The sequence below is a fragment of the Podarcis pityusensis genome (assembly GCF_964106645.2).
Source record: "Podarcis pityusensis genome assembly, chromosome: 1".
NCBI classification, from domain to species: domain Eukaryota; kingdom Metazoa; phylum Chordata; class Lepidosauria; order Squamata; family Lacertidae; genus Podarcis; species Podarcis pityusensis.
The window spans coordinates 122,933,382-122,952,634 of record NC_138028.1 but is presented as its reverse complement, the minus strand read 5'-3'; the positions used below and the strand labels follow the sequence as shown (position 1 = coordinate 122,952,634).

The 19,253-nt window shown below is 43.7% G+C and overlaps 1 protein-coding gene across 3 annotated transcripts in view; it reads left to right on the top strand.

The window, feature by feature from the left end:
• SLC39A10 (solute carrier family 39 member 10) overlaps window positions 1-19,253 on the top strand; it is a 47,353-nt gene that overhangs the window by 9,339 nt on the left and 18,761 nt on the right. For 2 of the 3 annotated variants that reach the window (XM_081023862.1, XM_081023860.1), the window contains exons 2-4: window positions 13,693-14,724; window positions 16,833-17,040; window positions 18,754-18,786. In XM_081023862.1, coding sequence (XP_080879988.1) covers window positions 13,702-14,724; window positions 16,833-17,040; window positions 18,754-18,786 — 1,264 coding nt within the window. In that variant the 5' untranslated portion in view covers window positions 13,693-13,701. The remainder of the gene's footprint in view (window positions 1-13,692; window positions 14,725-16,832; window positions 17,041-18,753; window positions 18,787-19,253) is intronic. The other variant, XM_081023861.1, reaches the window with a different exon arrangement.

Genomic DNA, 19,253 nt, shown 5'->3' with positions numbered 1-19,253 from the left:
AGTTTCTAACCCTGATTGTGGAACATTAATGCCCATAACTTACTGGGTGGGATACAGCATTATACTAAGTTGATAGTTGACTTCCGCTAGGGCAACAGTTTAGTTGAATCCGGCCAGTCGTATAAAATACATGTTCAGTGAATTATACTCTTTAATCATAGAAGTGTGAAGTTACATGAGTTCATTGGTTTGTGTGTGGTGACTTCAGGCAAAAAACCCTTCTCCAAGCACATGATATGTTTGAATAATACTGAGAAGAATTTGTGAAGGGGTTCGCATTGTTAAGAATTAAAGTGGACAAATGCTCTTAGTGGGATGAGTTGAGGGGAAAGGATAGATAAGTGCATTGATTTATTCAAACGGCTGCATATTCTGTGCAGAATTCGAGTTAGAACTTTTTGCGAAAAACCGTGAGTAAAACATTTCAAAATGTAACGAAACTAAACTGTATTTAGTTTACTTATGGACAGACGTAAACATGTTGCTTTTTCAAGAGGATAATATTGTGGTACATGTAATGCTAATACACAGAAATGTGGTTTTTCTTATTTAAAAGTTGTAATAGTCTAATTAGGTAATGGATGTGATCAGAATGCGGTAAATACAGAATGTGTTAATAGAAATATCCTTTTAAATTATATTAAAATAATTCAATTGGGAAGTGAAAACAGGATTTGCTCTGTTTATTTCTGTTTTTGTTTGTTTCTGTTTTACTACTTTATCTGCTCACTACTACCAGTTTTAAAAGGAGTTTTAAAATGTAGACATAGAGATGGAGTAACACATAACAATGTATAATTTATCTTTGATCTAATAAAGTTTTCAAATCCATACACAAGAATGCAGATTTACAAAATGTATTGGGTTTCAAGAGACACTGCTACTTATAAAAAAGGCCATCCTCTGTAATACAACAATTTTAAAATATATTTGTATAAGTTTAAGACAGGGTAGATAGAGTTAAGATTATACGGATTACAATACTATATATGTCTACTAAGTCCCACTAAGTTCACTGGGCTTACTCCCAGGTAAGTGGGTACAGGATTACAGCCTTAAATCAGCAGGTGGGGATAGTGGGAATAACGTTTATAACAAGTTTCCCGTAGTGTAGTCCATGCATTTCTGGAGCAAAAGCGCATACTGTTCTGTTGCTATGACAATTAAAGCAAGTTGGTTTGCAACCAAATGCAGGAATTATACTATCTAGCAACACAATCGATATCTCTGGTTGTGCATCCCAAATGCCTTTTTCACTACACCATTGCATCCACTTAGAGACTTTTTGTATCTGCCTATAATTTCATGCACTTGAAGGTCAGATACTGTTTTTTGTTTGCATGGAGAATTAGGCTTTCATTGAGTGGGTTTGTGAGCTTATTTACGTGACTGCCTTGCAGTTTTCAACCAGTGTGCCATGGCACCCTGGAGTGCCTTCAGTGATGGTCCGGGTGCTGCAGGCAACACTGGCCTCTGTCCCTCTTTCCTTCCCTCCTCCTCTGATGCCCTCTAACGTCTCTGCCTCCCAAAGGCTTGCACAGCTGTTTGTTGTAGCAGCCCTGGCTACAAGCTCCCCAGGCGAATGGTGCCTCTGGGGCTGGCCAGGGGGTGCTTCCCAGGCCCCTGTGGGTCAGTGTCTCTTTGGCGCCTCTCTTGGGGGCAGAGGGGCAGCTCAGAGACCAGGGGCGGCAGCTGCGGCTGCCCAGAGGACTCCCAAGGAGAGGGGAGAAGAGGAGGTTGAGGGAATACTCCACAAGGGGAGGGTGTTTGAAAAGAGGTGAGGGGCTTCCAGCTTTGCAGGCAAGGGGTGGGATAACCGAGCTGAGTCCCGCAGGGGTGCTGCAGAAAAAAGGTAGTTGGTCAAGGGAACCGTGGACCCCAAAAAGGTTGAAAACCTTTGCCTTACTTTCTTTTCTTTTTTTGCACTGTCAGAAAATGCCATTTCTGCACGCAAAGCGGCCTTCCTCTCCTGAACAGACAAATCTGTGTCCATCCCAGTGTGTTTGATTGAGATTCATGAGTTCAGTTTTATGAGAGAATTGTAGAATTTAACATGTTTATACAAAACCAGGATTCACACCATTGTTAAAATGCAACATATAATGGAACAGCTCTTTAAAACTCCCAATTTTAGCTTTTAAAAGTGCATCATTTTTTATCCACTCTAGTTTGCAACATCCATCCAGGTTTTTGTATGCATTATAAATCTTCAGAGCACTCTCATATTAATACCAAAATACATCAAATCTTTTATTTTTGCTCTGGTCAAATCTTCTGAATTCATTATTACGGGCTGTTCTGTAATCTCTACCCATTATCTTTTGATTCCAGTCAAACCATCATTTCTTCTAAATCTTAAAAGTTTGAAGCTAATTAGCAGCATTAACCAAACTAAAGTGTTGTTGTTTTTTTACTGTTTAAAATGTTGACCAGTTTAAAATATGCTCTTCTATTTCAGCTGGCAGTTTGTATTGGGTTCATTATTTAGTTAATTATTATTCTTTGAGTAAAATAATTTCTATACTGCCTTTCAAGAATAAAATTCCACCCAAGGCAGTTCACATAAAATAGAATAGAGAACGCCATATTATTAAAATTAGCAATCCAACATCATTCCAGGGATAGTTCAGTCAGTAGACTGTGGGTTCAAGTCCCACACTGGACAAAAGATTCCTGCATTGCAGGGGGTTTGACTAGATTACCCTCGTGGTCCCTTACACCATTCTATGATTCTATGGAAAATACAGCCTAATGCAGTCACCAAAACAAGGGTCGTATAGTCAGGTCAGATCCCCAGGAACAGTTAGTTCCTGCAAGACAAAGTAAAAAAAAAAAAGGTTATTTTATCCCAGCTGGTTATGACATAACATTCCCTGTATAAATGAATGAATAAGACATGTTGAATGTGTAAACAGAAACTTTAGTAATTGGAGCTGACTCATTAATGGGACTTCCTCATCTTGAGAAGATAAATGACAAACGTCTTTGGAAATTCTCCAGCCACCTTGCCATGCAACATCTCCCCCCCCCCCCCCAACATATTTGATGCGGGGAAACCTAGTCCTCTTAAGCTTATAGAATTAGCTCCAACAGTTCTTTGGGTCCTGACCTATATTCCTCTTGTGGAACAGCAACTGTGAGGCTTTCAGAGTTGATGACCCTCCTGTAAAAGAGAGAGAGAAGCTCACAAAGAGCTCCTGATCTTGTGTTGTTTTCAGCGCAGCTTCAGCTTTCCATGTACTACTTTAACCTGTAAACACAAAAGAGGTTGGCACGAGTTCAGGCTTTGCTGTTTTAGCGAAAGCGTATTGGAACAGAACCTTTCGTGTTATGAGGAATGCTGTTGCATTTACGCTCGCATCTCATGCAGAGGTTTACTTGCAAGCAAATACCGCTGAGGTCAGTGAGACTTGCTTCCCAAGTTCCCTTTTCTCCTTTCTCTGCTTTTACAGTAAGGAACCGACCAAGAAACTTCTAAGCTGCTTCTGTTTAGCAAGGATATAATCTGATTTGAGGTCAAGAAGGGAGGTTCTGGAATGTCATTGCCATTAAATTGGCCCCTTGTACCCGAGCTGGTTTTGTGATGGTGTTTTCATGGGTCTGACTCTGCTTCTTATAAGAGTCTTAATGTGCTTAAATGTGTGTTGAGAGACTTTTAGGAAGTGCATTTGCTTCAGTAACCAGGTCTAGACATTGATAGAGTCAGAAAAGGCATTGTTTTTAAAAGAAGAACAAATGCACCCCCATCTTTCTTGGGAAGACACCATTATCCAGTCTCATCTCTGCCCTAATATGATTGATGATAACAGCTCATTTAGTAATACAGTGGCACCTTGGTTGTCAAACGCAATCCGTTCCAGGAGTCTGTTCGACTCCCAGAACCGTTCGGAAATGAAGGTACTATTGTATATTGGTTTGTTCTTTTTTCAGTTTGGAAACCACTTTAAACAATCAAGTACTGGGCTGTTAACTAAATAGTTTCTTGGTCTGTTTCTTACAGGGAAATTAGAATGGAGGACCCCTTTAATACAGCAAAATCAGATGTAGATGAACTGGGAAAAGGAATACAGTACTGTGGACTTTGAGATGGGGAGTATGTAAAAATAACAGTGCAGGGCATATTAGAAATGTTGGTGGTTGTGATTTATACCCACAGCTGGAAGACAGCATGCAATCTGTTCTTCTGAAGCAGGGGCTACCTATAAAGAGAAGCTGCTCTGGTGGCTTGGATTCCTTAAATGTGCAGATCATGCCAGCAGTAGGGACTGGACCCCTTCAAATGAGAGTGGTGCTATAAGACTGATTTAATTTGAGTGAAACAGGTTTGCAGAGTCACTGTAATCACACTTCATGTTCTTTCTGCATGGAGGATATAATGTAGTTGTCACTCAATCCTCTGCACCCCCATAATATACGTTCTCTGCATAAGACTAAAGGTCTGTCTAGACTCTAGCTCAGGGGTCAGCAAACTTTTTCAGCAGGGGGCCGGTCCACTGTCCCTCAGACCTGGTGGGGGGCCGGACTATATGGGGGGACGACGAATTCCTATGCCCCACAAATAACCCAGAGATGCATTTTAAATAAAAGAACACATTCTACTCATGTAAAAACACACTGATTCCCAGACCATCTGCAGGCTGTATTTAGAAGGCGCTTGGGCTGGATCCGGCCCCTGGGCCTTAGTTTGCCTACCCATGATCTAGCCTGTCACCCTGTTGGCAATAATGGCCAGCAAGATACCTTTGGGCAGTGTTAGAAACTGGGATAGGAGTGCTAGGAGCTATATGGCTCCTGGGGCCTAGGTTGTGGGTGCCAAAACAAAATATCTAGGCGCCTTGTTTTTTATTTTTTTGCTGCCCTGTTACCAGGCCAGGCAGCCCCATGGCAAAATAAATAAAATAAAACAAAATTGCTGCCAGGCAAATCAGGTGGTCTACAGGGTAGCGCAGCAGCAAAAGAAGCCCTTGGGATGCTTACAAGCATTGCCTGGTGGGGATGATTTTTTTGATGTCTCCAGCAGCTGAGGTACAGAGCCTGTGAACATGGAGGTTCCACTTCTAGCTGTTAATGCATGCTTAATTCATAGCTCTATCTTCCATAACAGAACTATTGCACTCATGTCCTGCTTATGAACTTGCCATAGGCATCTGGTTAGCCACCGTGAGAATGGAATACTGGACTAAATGATTCAGCAGGGCTGTTCTTAATCTTCTTAACTTCTGTCCTTATTTAAAAGCTATTTAAACTACTGTCCACCACATCTATTTTCTGCCAGTGAATTCAGCAAGTTACTCATTGAGTGGAGAAGTACTTCCTTCTGTCTGTCCCAACCCTACAACCAATAAATTTCACTACCTGACCTTGAGGATTTGGCCTCATTTGGATGTAACTTATCTCTGCTTATTAATCAGGACTTTCTTGTTGCACTGTAATGAAAGACTTTTTTGATTAATTAACCATGGTTTCCTGTTACAACAGGTTCGAAACAAATCAGGATTTCAAACCAAGTTCATAGTGCACTTCCAGATCCTAGTTTGTTCCTATCTTAGTAACCACGGTTTGCCAGTTCAGAGGCAGTATCGCCCAAATGTTTGTTAAAAAGAAAACCGATGAACTTGAATGTTACTTCAACCAAACCCACATAGCATGCACATCAAGAGCATTACATTGTATATATTTTTAGCATGATAACATCCCCAAAAAACCATTGTTCTGCACAGGGGTGCAACTACCAGAGACCCTTCTCCCTTCAGGATAGATCAGCAGAAGGAATTGCAGACTCATGTTGTGTCTGGCTTGCATTCATGAGAGTCAGTTTAAGAATCATTATTCCATAAAAGCCATATGTTGTGTCAGAACTGGTTGTTCAGAATGTTTACAATATTACTCACTCCTGGCAAGTTTCCGTTAACTCTCCATGAAAACCTGCAGCGTCTCCATAATTCATCTTTATTTTATTTTATTTTAAATAGTTTTTATTAACCGGCCAATCAAATCAAATCACATCACATAAATTCCAAATTACAAAGCCGAATTTTAAATTTTGTTGAGGGGACCCATATTTCAAGATCCGAAGGGGGATTCTGATCATCTTCTTGCTGCTGCTTTAATGTCCAAACAAAGTTCATAATTCTATCCAGTCTTATATTGCTGTTTCCACATCACATCTTGTTCATATATTTTCTCTTTTTTCTTTATGATCTCTTCTGATAGTCTCCTTAAGCCGATAAACACCAATAATAATCCTGTGTGATTTTTCCTGTTCTTCCAATCCTCAAATCGAGATGGTTTCCATATATCATCGCCTTCATAGATAACATCGCTCTTTCCATCTTTAATTACAGGACTGTCGTTCTTAAGTCCCTCTGAGGAGTTTCACCCACAATATAAAAACAGCTCTATTTCTCTATTTCTCCTCCCAGACTTAAGTCCTCCGACAGAACTTCCCAATATGGCGATGGCACTTTTAACTGCGTCATTCCAAAGCCCTTATACATTCCACGCTCTTCTCAAAACATGCTTTGGTTCGAAAGTTTATCTCCACACAGCCTTAAATCCACAGCTTAAGTCCTTAAAACGACATTTCTGACTTGTGTGGGGGGGATTCTTGTTTAATCACATAAAGGAAAGAAAGGAAAGTTTTTTTTCCCCCTCCCCCATCAGTCCCTTTGCCATACTGAGTCTTGGCGTATCTTCTCATGATTTATACTTGTTCCTCCGACTCGTCTTGTTTTATCAAGAGATCTCTTCTGTTAGCAGTCTTTACTCCCCCTCCTTCCTTGAAATATGTGCATTCGCTTAATCCAAATTGTTTCTTTTGAAGTTCTTGCAGCTAGTGGCGCGGATCAGAGACGGCGTCCAGGAGCACCAAAATCCCACAGGAGGGCATTGTGCCTAGTGCCCCCATCCCCACAAATTCGGGGGTGGTATAGGGCACAGCAGGCAAGGGCAGTCCCCCCCCCCACAATCCTGGGGGGGTAGGGAGGCTATTTACTCCCATCACAGCCTCCAAATTACCTCGTGTGGGTCGGAGAGATGTTATTGTCAGCCATCTTCTGATGCGCCCCTAGTGGCCCCCCTCCATAATTCATCTTTATTACCTGACAAAACCTTACTTAGCAGACACAGTTTATATAACTTGCAACCTGAAGTCAGCAAAGCATCCCTGGTCTGATGCACAGAAAAGACCTGTTTCTAAAATACACAGGGCAATAACTGAGAGGAAGCAGCTGTCAAATGATAGCCAATGTGCAAACAGTTCGTTGCACTTCCACCCTGATAGGCTGCTGCTTTTATGCTGCGCCAAACCATCCTTTAGTTTGCCAGAAATGTTGATTTGGTTGCATAACAATTTCACTGAGGGCAAATGAGGTTTATGGACTGTGGTCTAACTCTGAATAGTTTTGGTCGACTTCTGATGTTAGCACGAAACCAAATTTGATTGGCTGCACGATGTCTTCCACTTTTCTAGGGGTGAAACTATACATGCTGCATTGAGTTCTGTGGTTCTTTTTAGGGATGGCTTTGCTTTTATAGAACTGAGTTCCTGGAGGCTGCAAATTGAAGAGAGGGGAGGGGAGGATCTTACTTTATTCCTCCCCCCCCCGCCGCCGCCATTTTCCCACTAAGAATAGTCACCACCCAGGTACTTTTATCTGCAGGGGAAAAGATGAGGATGCCTGGAAATTTTCTGCTGTGAGATAAAAGTAGCTGGGTGTAGGGGGAGGTTGCCAGATCATAGCTGTCAAGTGTCCCTTATTTGAAGGGACAGTCCCTTATTCCAGTGCCATGTCCCGCTGCTGTCCCTTATTGATGGATGTCCCTTAAATGTCCCTTAAATGATGTCCCTTAAATTTCAAAGGAAGCAGCTCCTCTCCCTCCCTCCCTGCCGGCCAGGGAGGAGGGAGGCTCCAACTGTGTTGCTTGGCTGTTTTGCTCACCCAATAAGAAGTCTAAGAACGACTGGGGGGTGGCGCTTGCTTGCCTTGTGTGTGGCTAGTTAATGCAAGCTGAGGGGTTTTTTGAATGCTGGATGCCATTTTGTTGCACGTGCTGCTGCAAACTTTGCAGTGCAAAGCCAGGCTGGGGAGCCATCTTAAGTTGAGGCTGCATAGGCCTTGTGGTGCATGTGATTCAGGTTCTATTCAGTTGAACCTCTGGTTACAAAGTTGGTTGGACAGTGTTCTCGAAGCTACCAGCATGAGTTTGACCAGACTGCAGGAGGACAGGAAGACTGGAGTGCCTGGAACAGGTGAGGCTGCAGGTCCCTTATTTTGGCTGCTGGTCCCTTATTTTCAAATCTGTAAGTTGACAGCTATGTGCCAGATGTTTGCCAAATGTAGTCCCTTGCAGGTCCGGTGTGCCCTATTTTAAATGTTTATTACATGGTGTTTTATTTCTTCTGCTATGGATAAGTTTATGGTTGCAGGTGAAAGCAACTTTTAAGGCTTTGGTGTTGAATGTGATCAAGCCATACCTCTTCCTGTGAGCATTGATTCTGGATGCTAGAAAACGCAGAAGGCAGTCGTAGCGTTCTTAGGCCAAGTCACGATCACCGCTAACCAGTGTTAGAAACTGAGATATAAAAGCTATTTGGCTATGGCCCCTTAAACCTAGGTTATGGACACAGCAACAGAATGTTTATGGCTCCCCCCCTTTTTTACAAGATTAAAAAAGCTGAAAATGATTTGTGTATATTGCCAGCACAAAAAATTCAAAAAGCACAATGTGGTGGTTTCCCACTTCTTTTTGCTGCTATTTTGATTCCCTTGGGTTATTTCAGGTGTCTTTCATAGCCTTTTGAAAAATGGAAGCAGTGAACCATTCCAAAATGAAGGTATCAAAAATAAAAAGAGCACCCCAAATCAATGTATTTTGAGTACATTATTCTGGAGTAACTACCATTTCCCGATTCTGTAGTGGCAACTGAAAACAGTTGCACAAGAGAGCAATACCATTTTCTATAACATTTTAAGTAAGTCACTTTCTTGAATAAGTTTGGTTTTGGTGTACTGTAGATTCCTTCTGTCTCCTACCCCCACTGGTACTGCCATCACACCCTGAGTACAAAATAACTCCAGCTAAAATGTTACGTTCATTTTTCATATGGTCTGGTCCTCCTCTGAAGATTGTAAAAAAAAAAAGCAAAACCAGGCTCCCCCTGTCTGCCCCCCTAATATTCTTATGTGGGTCCCGTCTTCAGAGAGTGGCTGCCCTTTGGCCTTGCTGTTTCCAAGTGCCTTAAAAGTTCCAGATGGCATGGCTTAAAACAAAAACCTAAGGGGTACAGCAAACAAAAATGTAATGTGTGAATATTCCCTCATTGCAAGCTTAAAAAAAGAAAGAAAGAAAACTGTGAGGAGAGTATAAGAAGCAGGTTTGCACTATATAGGAATAGGAGAGGAGTGTGTGTTTGAGCAGGGAAATCCAGATGTTACTTCTGTAAGACAGGTGTGGGGACATTTGGCCCTCCAGATGTTGCCGAACGACAGCTTGAACTGAACTACAACCTTTGCTGGGGTTGAAGGAAATTGTAAGTCAGTAACATCTGGAGAGACCAACGCTCTCCGAACCTGCCTTAAGATAGGCACTTCTGAATTCGTGCAGTTGGTTTTTTGCCCACTCACTTAACTAGGAACAAATCAAGCAGAATCAGGAAGTTTGCTTGCATCTTGCTCCTGTATACTTAGAACGCAGCATCACCTTTCCCCCCCCCCAGCAACAGAGAACTGGAAAACGGTGTATTGCTTTTTAGACAATGGGATTGTTGAAATGTCTGGTACTGGTTCTCAGAAATGGTGCTGAACGAGAGGTGAATTTGGTGCATCAAGTGGTAACCGGGACTTGCGTAACAAGCATGATGTCCCCCGAAGAAAAGGTATAATGTGAAATTAGGGATGCATGACTACATTTCCAAGTATGGTCTTAAGTTCGGCCTTATGTGATAGTCACATGAAAGCGATCATGAGTTAGCAGAAAGGATTAGGATCATACTTGAGTCAAGGGTAAGATCTCAATAAGGGGAATTCTTGCTAATACTTAAAGCAATTCAGATGAGGCAGGCACTTCATGTTTTCAGGCTTTGCTGAGGACTTATTGATGTGTGTGACGGGGGTAGCAGCTCTGGGTGAAGCAGACAAGTCTCTGGCACTATAACTGAATGGCTTTACTGGATCTTCTCTTCAGAGTGCTTGTACAGTTAGTGGAAATCTACCTGCCAGGCTCCTTAAGTTCCACTTGCTTAGATTTACTGCTTTGTATTTCAACAGAAGTCTTGCATATCTTGGCCATGCTATAGTAGGACCAGGATCCTTAGTTCCTTCCCGTCTCGCATGGGCCACTTAGACAGGTGGGCTGTGCTGCCTACCTGTCAAAACAGTGAGGGCAGTATTTCTCGAACCTGGGTCCCCAGTAGGACTGGGTGATAACTGTTTTTCAACATCATGATATATATCACCAGCTAAACATCTTGATAAGGAACGCGGGTGGTGCTGTGGTCTAAACCACAGAGCCTAGGGCTTGCTGCTGATCAGAAGGTCAGCAGTTCGAATCCCCGCAACGGGGTGAGCTCCCGTTGCTCTGTCCTAGCTCCTGCCAACCTAGCAGTTGGAAAACACAAGTAGATAAATAGGTACCGCTGTGGCGGGAAGGTAAACGGTGTTTCCGTACGCTGCTCTGGTTCACCAGAAGTGGCTTAGTCATGCTGGCCACATGACCCGGAAGCTGTCTGCGGACAAACACCGGCTCCCTCGGCCTATAGAGCAAGATGAGCGTGCAACCCCAGAGTCATCTGCAACTGGACCTAACGGTTAGGGGTACCTTTACCTTTAAACATCTTGATGTCTGAAATAAGGATGGAGCTTTGTAGAGGCATGAGCTGGCTTCATGATTTTTCCCAGATTGTGAGTTTTGCACACATCATAATTCACAACATATTGCCAGGTCAAAAATCATGAAAGCAATATCATGGATATGGGCTTCAAACCAGTTTTGGACGATATATCGCCCAGCCCTAGTCCCCAGCTGTCGTTGGACTACAACTCCCAGCATCCCTAGCTAGCAGGACCAGTGGTCAGGGATGATAGGAGTTGTAGTCTGGCAATAGAGCTGGAGGCCCAAGACTGAGAAGCACTGTCCTAATGTCACCATGATGTCAGTTGACCTAACTTTAAAGCAGGGTGGATTTCATGTAAATCAAATGCATTTACTTTCTGCTGCAAGTGGTTCCGGCTGCAAACCCCGTTTTCAGCAGGAGTTGGCTGCTCTCAGGAGCTCCTGAACCAGGACTTGGCATTTGGTGGCACATTTAAAAAGGTGCTGAACGCAAGCCCCATTTACCAGAGAACAGTCAGGTGCACACTTTAAGGCTCTTGATTGGCCTTTGGCCTCCCCATACCTGCCATCATACAGTACATGATTTCAGGTGCTGGGCGCATGAGTGAGGCTTGGGGGGGGAAAGGCCTCGCAGGTCAAATTGGGACTCCTTCTGGGCTCGGGGGAGTGGAGGACTCACATGCCATGGTGAATACACCTTTTGTGTTCTCTGTTTTCACCCATTGACTCAATATCCTCTCCCTTTTCGTTGCATGCCTTGCAGTGGATGGGGAACCCAGCTGAGACGTACAGGCAGGGAAGGCAGCAGTGGCAAGAAAAGGAATACATGTTCCTCCTTCCCCTGCAGTGATCTTCCTCTACTCCTTTGTCTCTGGGTGAAATGTGCTTCAGAAGGAGGATTTCCACCCAGCCCTGCTATTTGATCCTGTACACTCAAGGCAGGTCCAAGTGATGCTGCTAGTATGATATTTGTCTTATGCCATATTCAGCAATAGCACATTCACATCATTCATGGAAGCTGGGTGGGGAGGTTAAATAGTTACCCAGACCAATCCTTACAAGGCAAGAGCCATTATGCATTAAAATGTCCCAGCAGAGCCTGGCAAGCAAGTCTTAGGGCTTACAGGGACCTTCTGTGACTGGAAAACCTGGCGCACAAAGAGTTTTTGAGGTTCTCTCCCGCCCTGCGTGCATTGAATTTGTGCAATTGCTACAGGCCGGCTGCAAGGCGCATACAGTTGTGATGGCGCAAGTTAAACACGTGCAAGTTGCGAGTCGTAATAAATGCACCAGTTGCTTTATTTTCTATAAAAGCAAACAAAATCCACCAATACAATTTATAGTGTCGTGTATGAGCATGTTGTAGACTGGAGCTTAGAGCAGCCAGTTTGTCTGCGGAAGCTGGAGGTTGAAATCTCCACTTCACTGTATCACTTGCTGCTTTTCAGCTAATTCAACCTCGCAAGATTGTTGTGAAGATACCACATTGTTTGGAGCTTCTTAGATGAACAGTTGCATTTATAAATCAGTAGATGGGTGTCATTATAGCTGGCACCCTCCTCTGTTCCTCATGAGCTCCTTGGAATTTCCTTGTGGCTAAATTCCTAGGGTCGTCCAAAAGTTAATATATATTTTTGCATCCCTTCTTCAATATGGATTTTTTGTTTTGTTTTGTCTTCTTATGTCTAAGATAACAAAAGAGACGTAACTGGGGGGAAACCAAACAATTCGCTGTTTGTTCCTGGGGTCTGCCAGAATGGCATTATTTAACACTTTGTACAAAACTTGAACCTTTGAACCTTTTCGTAAATGATGCTGTCTTCACTTGAACAAATTCCAGCTTTTACATATTGGCAGCATGGAAACCTCACTGAGGTTAGTGGAACGTCATTCTGAGCATATAAAAATGGGAGCAGGTAAGTTGTCGATGTGCCTTTTGCTGTCTTGAGTTTTGAAGAAGAAGTCCTCTGAAAACATTCTGTTCAAAGTGCTGATTGGGAGGGCCTGTTTTCTGTAGTAAGTATGTACACCTATGCAGTTTATGAGTGTTTCAGTGTGAGTGTAAGACAGACTGAGGGAGAGGGAGAAAGTATAATTTGCAAGGATCTTAGTTTTGGAGTATTGAAATAATAATGCCACTTCAGGGCTCAGAATTGTGCAGTGTTCTCATGAACGGGCATTTAGCAGGAAAGCTATGACTCACTCTCACTTTTGCTTTCTACTGTAGTCGAAACTGCTTTGATCCTTAGACCTTTTAATTAAATAAAAGGAGAGCTGTGATTTTCTCCTCCTGTAATGAGGGTTTTTATTTGAACCTCCGGTGTGTGTGACATCAAAGAAATGGATGGCTAGCCAATGTACTATAAAGAGACTTCAAATGTTGATTGCTTTACTATAGTTAAAGAGCTTTGATGGCTTAGAGTTTGAACGTACATTTCCAGTTCACTTTTTAGGAATGGTTGTAATAGTCTGTTTTGCCAAAGAAACAATTAAGAATCCAGTGGCACCTTAAAATACTGAAAAATACACTCTTTTGTGATAGCAGTTTTTATGGGTTAGATTCCAGATACCTTTGACAACATAGATGCTAGCCTAGAAAAGCTTATACCTTAACAACCTTACACCTTGTAAAAATCTTCTAAGAAACTCCAAACGTAAAGATAATTGCAAGGCTTTCTTGAGAAGTTTTGCCTACTGCAAATGAATAGGTGGTGGTTTAGAAAGGTAATTGCTGTTTGGTTTGGTTTTGAAGGTTTGTATGGGATCTTGCAGAAACCATGCAGCTCTGAAGTCATTTATTGTCAGAAATACTTCGGGGTCAGATTTAACAGCCAAGTGTTTTCTTTCCTTTTCTTTCAGGAAACAGAAATGAAGGTACACATGCACACACAATTTTGCCTCATTTGCTTGCTAACATTTGTCTTTCATCAATGCCACCATTGCCACGAAGATGGACACGACGAAAGTGCCGAGGTCACAACCGCAGCGTCACAGCCGCATAGCCACAACCACAATGACTATCAGATCTCAGAGAAGGCTGAAGAGAAACAGAAATACTACATTGAAAAACTCTTTGACCGCTACGGGGAAAACGGAACGCTCTCGTTTTTCGGCCTGGAGAAATTGCTGACGAGCCTGGGCCTGGGAGAAGTGAAAGTAGTGGAAATAAATCATGAGGACATTGGCCACAATCATGTTTCTCACTTAGATGCAATAGAAGTACAAGAAGGGAGACATTCCCATTCCCACCACCACCACCACCCTCCTCATTCCCATACTCACTCAGAGAACCAGACCACGAACGAAAGGCCTGCCAAAAGAAAGCGGAAATGCGACCCCGAGAAAGAAGCAGCAGAGCCATCTTTAAAATCGGACAGCAAACACACTCACGACCACAATGACCACAGGCACCACGAGCGCCGGCTCCATCACCTCGGCCGCAACGGGACTCGCCACTCCCATAACGATTCCACCAGCGCCAAGGACCACAGGGGGCCCAGCCACGAACCTTCGACCGAGACCAACATGACTCAAGAGCAGCCCGAAAAGTCGCACAAAGACAACAGGAGGACACGGAAGGAAAGGAAGAAGAGAAGCGGGGCTTCGGTGGAGGCGGCACAGGGCTTTACTCCCAGCCACGAGTCCGCCAAGCAGCACGGACACAACCGGGTTCACAAAAACGGCCACGCGCAAGACACGGCCCTCTCGCACGCTCACGAGCGGGATCGTGAGCGTTCGCCTGCCCGCGAGCATCCAGACCCGAATCCCGCCAGTGGAGACGGGCATCGCCGTGGCAGGAAGCACGAGGGGCAGATTGGCATGAGGAAGCGTGCCGTCCTCTCAACACACCCTCACAAGGACCATAATGGAGATGAGCACCACCACGAAGAGGTCAGTGTTAAGCCTGAGAAGGCCTGGGATGCAAAGGAGCACACAGGCAAAAGAACTAGTATAGTAGCACCTCAGCTTACATAACCCTCTGGTTATGTAAACGTCACGTTACAAAAGCGGCAAACCCGGAAGTATCAGACCAGGTTTCGGCACGTGCGCAGAAGCGGTCTACTGCCCCGCGCGCATGTGCAGATCAGTGATCCTCGGGTTGCGGAAACCTCGGGATCCAGCCGGACCTCCAGAACAGATCCCGTTCGCAACCGGAGGTACCACTGTATGTCGATGGCTGAATGTTAGAAGCTCAGATATACACAAACCAGGCGCCAAATAGCTCCGTAAACCAAGGTTACAGTTCCTGAAACAGAATGTCTGGTTGCTGTTTTGGGGTGAGATGGCTCTAAAGCCGTGGTTCCCAATGTGGGACACATGGCCCACAAGGGGGGCAGTTTGGAAGCTTGTTTAGACCAAGTTAATGGTCTTTTAGGTTTCCTCCACATGGAATAGGAGTTCACTTTTTGAATCATCATCATCATCATAATATGTCACGGGGGGGGGGGGCAGAATTTTAGAGATGCTTAGGTGGGGCATGGCTAAAAAAAGGTTGGGAACCACTGCTCTAAAGCCTTGTTTTTCAAATGATGGACTGACCGATTGCTTGTCAGTTAAAACATCTGGCTAGTTCAGATGACAACCTTGAGCTAGGTTAAGAGCTTTGAGAAGAAAAGTCATTTGATCCAGGGACAATCCACACATATATTGGCCTATTCCTGCCTTTTTTCCCTTTAATGGTGACACGGACCGTTCACAACGTAGGGATGTTCTTCACAACCGTGAGCAGGGCAGTGGGGTGGGGTAAGTGAAGATAAGCTGCAGCAATTAACTATAACATTGCTCACTGCTCCTACTTGGGCTGCACAGAGAAAGCATTTTGGTTCCCGAAATTCATTCTGATGGTGCAGATATGATATAACTGATAGAATTCTACAGGATGTGTTGTTAGTGTGTGAAAACAGTCCAGCTACAGTGATCCGCAGGTTTGAAAACCAGGTTTGTAAAGACATTATTATTGCCATTATCATTTGTTTATATTCTCTGTCTTTCCCCCAAACTGGGATGCAAAGTGGCTTACACTAATTAAAACAACGCAGATAAAATACAGAAGGCTAAAAACCCATGGTTTCAAATTCTCAGGTTGTGGAAACTTTACTTCCACCATCGGACCAGATTTTTCCTGTGTCTTTTTCCAGCTGTAATAATTAGTATTTCATCTTCGGTAGACCCAAACTATATTTCTGCTCCTCTGGAAGGATTTCAAGAAACGCTGTCCACATAATTTCCGGTTTAATCTTTAAAAATCTCAACAGATTAACTGAGAAACACCAGGCACAAATAAATGAAATAATGGGTACTCATTTAATTAATTGACACATTTACCCCACTCTCCAGCTCCCATATCTATGATAGTAATACAGTTTATGCCCTCAGTCTCAACAGTTTAAGGTTGTGTGCACCCCATGCATTTAAAGTACGTGGCTTCTACTGAAGAGTTCTGGGAAGTGTAGTTTTACCCCTTCTACAGAGCTGCAGTTCCCAGAATCCTTAGCAAACTACAGTTAACCCTGATTCTTCAGGAGAGCTAGTGTTGCTTAAATGTGCTTTGTGTGTGTGGTGTGTGGTCAGCCTTTAAACACATAATTCTAAAGGAAAAGGGATTGGGAAGAAAGAGCAGAAAGCAAACTCGGGATTTAGCTCTTAGGTACAGATCCAGCTAGAATGGAAAGAATTTAAAAAGAGGAGGAACAAAAAGTTGCTTATTTGTCAGCTGAGCTGATGGAGAGGTCCCTCAGCGCTCTCTTTTCTCTCTCTCTGCTTTGCTCCTCTACTGTTAATGTTCTTCAATAAACTGTATGCCTTTCTTAATATGGCTTTTTCCCTTCTCGCTCCTACTATTGTGCCAAATTCTCCATTTTCTTTCGCACCTTTTTGGAGCGTGTTCTCCTTTTAACTTTTTAACTCTTTTGTGTTTTGTACAACCCCCTTGCTTCCAAACGGGAACTATCCTGACCATTGTTAATAATTGCCTTCTTCCTGACTTTCCTTTTTTGCAGTGTTTAAACTTCACTCAGCTGCTAGCGCATTACGGCCTTCATCCCACCTCTCCCATTTCCCCCAGCTTGTTTACATACCTGTGCCCAGCATTGCTGTATCAGATTGACAGGAGACTTTGTATTAAACATTATGAAGATCTGGTGATTGAAGACTTGAATAAAGGAAGAAATGCATCGCTTGGGAACATGGAGAAAACTGGCGCATCGGGTGAGGAGATTCGTGATAAGATTCGTGTCAAAGAAACGGGGCGAACTTGCATTTTTGCTTCATTATTTCAGCCTTGTTAATGATGTTTCGCATTGTTAAGTAAAGATCTGATGCAGACCCTTTAGTTAGTAATACACATTGTGACAGCTTTGTTTCGCCGTTCTTCTAAGGTCAAGTCAGGCCACTTAAAATACTAGAAGCCACCTCTTTCACTCCTGTCTCTGAACAGGCATATGAGTTCCATAGAATTACTGTTTCTTCCACTTCAGGGCTTCTACTGAAGCCTCCCTTTTTGACATCCATTGAACTTCACTGCTTTGAGTAGAGGAAAGACACACCTTTCCTGAGAGAAGGGTAGCATCCTAGCCTATTGGGCCGCACAGTCTTCAGGTTTGCAGTACTTTGTGATAATAGATGCAGGCCGGAATCCCATGCGCCCCAGGACTTCACAGTTTTTGTTGACATTTGTTCACGCAGAGCATTCCCTGCTGCAGGCGACCAGCCCATGCGCCTTCAGCCATCTATTAGCCAGTACAGTGGTACTTCAGATTGCATACGCTTCAGGTTAAAGACTCCGCTAACTCAGAAATAGTGCTTCAGGTTAAGAACTTTGCTTCAGGATGAGAACAGAAATCGTGCTCTAGCGGCACGGCAGCAGCAGGAGGCCCCATTAGCTAAAGTGGTGCTTCAGGTTAAGAACAGTTTCAGGTTAAGTACGGACCTTCGGAACGAATTAAATACTTAACCTGAGGTACCACTGTATCGGTTTTTTTTAATCCTTTGTCCGAGGGCCATTGCACATGAAACTCTTCTGTTTTAAAAGGGTCCCCTGATGCATCTGCTTCCAGACAGCCGGCTGTTTGTTCCGCAGTGGCTTTGCCACGCAGATTGGAAGATTTCTTCCACGCCAACGCAAGCCAGTTTTGTTTTGTGCAGACAAAATCCTCTGATCTATTAGGCCGCCAGGCTTGAATCGCTTTCCACAGAGAGGCAGTCACCACCTTTAAAATACAGATCCACAATGCAGGTTTAAGGGGCAGGGGCTGTACACGCAGCTCAGGCCCCTGTTGTCTTCATGGTCATCGGCTCTGACCGCTTGTCAAGCAGGGAAGGCTGCAGGGTGTGTTTTGTTTGTTTATGTTACCTTCAATGCAAATAGAACCCTTCCACATGATGGGGGAACCCTGCTTTTTTAGGGTCACTTACTGTCTGAAGGTTTCTGCTGGCGTTGAAGTGAACACAAGTAAAAGCACCCTGCAGATCTAACTTGCTCAGCATGGGAAAGTCAGTTGGGCCCTAACACCCCCAGGTGGTGTTACATTGCATGGATACTCCTGCCCCTATGCCAAAATTTAAACAGATGCCTGAACACGACTAACATTTTAAGAATAGAGCACCTAAAGTTGCCCAGAATTGGCAGGTTTTGTTTTCCTACATGCATTTCGTATAGGTTCATAAGCTCGGGGTAGTACCCTATAATTGAGATCTTCTTAGTGCTTTCTAAAAAAATTTTTTACCAAACCTAAGTCCATTGGACTAGAATACAAGCTTTTGCAGGCTTCTTTCAAGCAGCAACTTGGTGTTCTGAAATCAGCAAGTCTGCTGAATTAGAATAGGGTGGTGCCAGTTTGTGGAGAGAGAGGCCCAAATAGCTTGAAGGCAAAGACAGCACACCAGCTTGCATACTTAACATCTCCTCTCCGTTCGCCCTAGCTTCTGAGCAAGAGGAAGTCTCAAGAGCGGCAGGTTAGTATCAGCTAATGTCCGAGTGAAGTAACTTGAACCTGTTTCCCTCTGCCCCCTGCCTCCCACCCCCTTACTCTTCTTGAGCAAAGTGTGTAGCACATGTCTGGGGAAGATTCAGCCCTCTTAAAAAAAATTGGACTCCCACGTCCCAGCAGACCCAACAGTAGTTGTAGTCCTGCAAGATCTGGAAGGCATCAAGTTTCCCAGCTCTGGTGTAGCATGAAAACACAGTCTGGCCTGCAGGAGAAAGACAACTCAAGGGAGTTGTCAAAGAGTCAGATCTCAAGTCCCAAATTGGGACGATTCATTAAGAGTAGCGATGGAGATATGAGAGAGAAAACAAATACGGAGCATAAACAAACAAAGCGGTTTGCTCGCTTATCCTAGCCCCACTTCCCTGGATTAAACCACATTGAATTCAGGTAGAGATGGCTAGGATTGCTCTGTGGGTAATCTGCTCTCCCTAA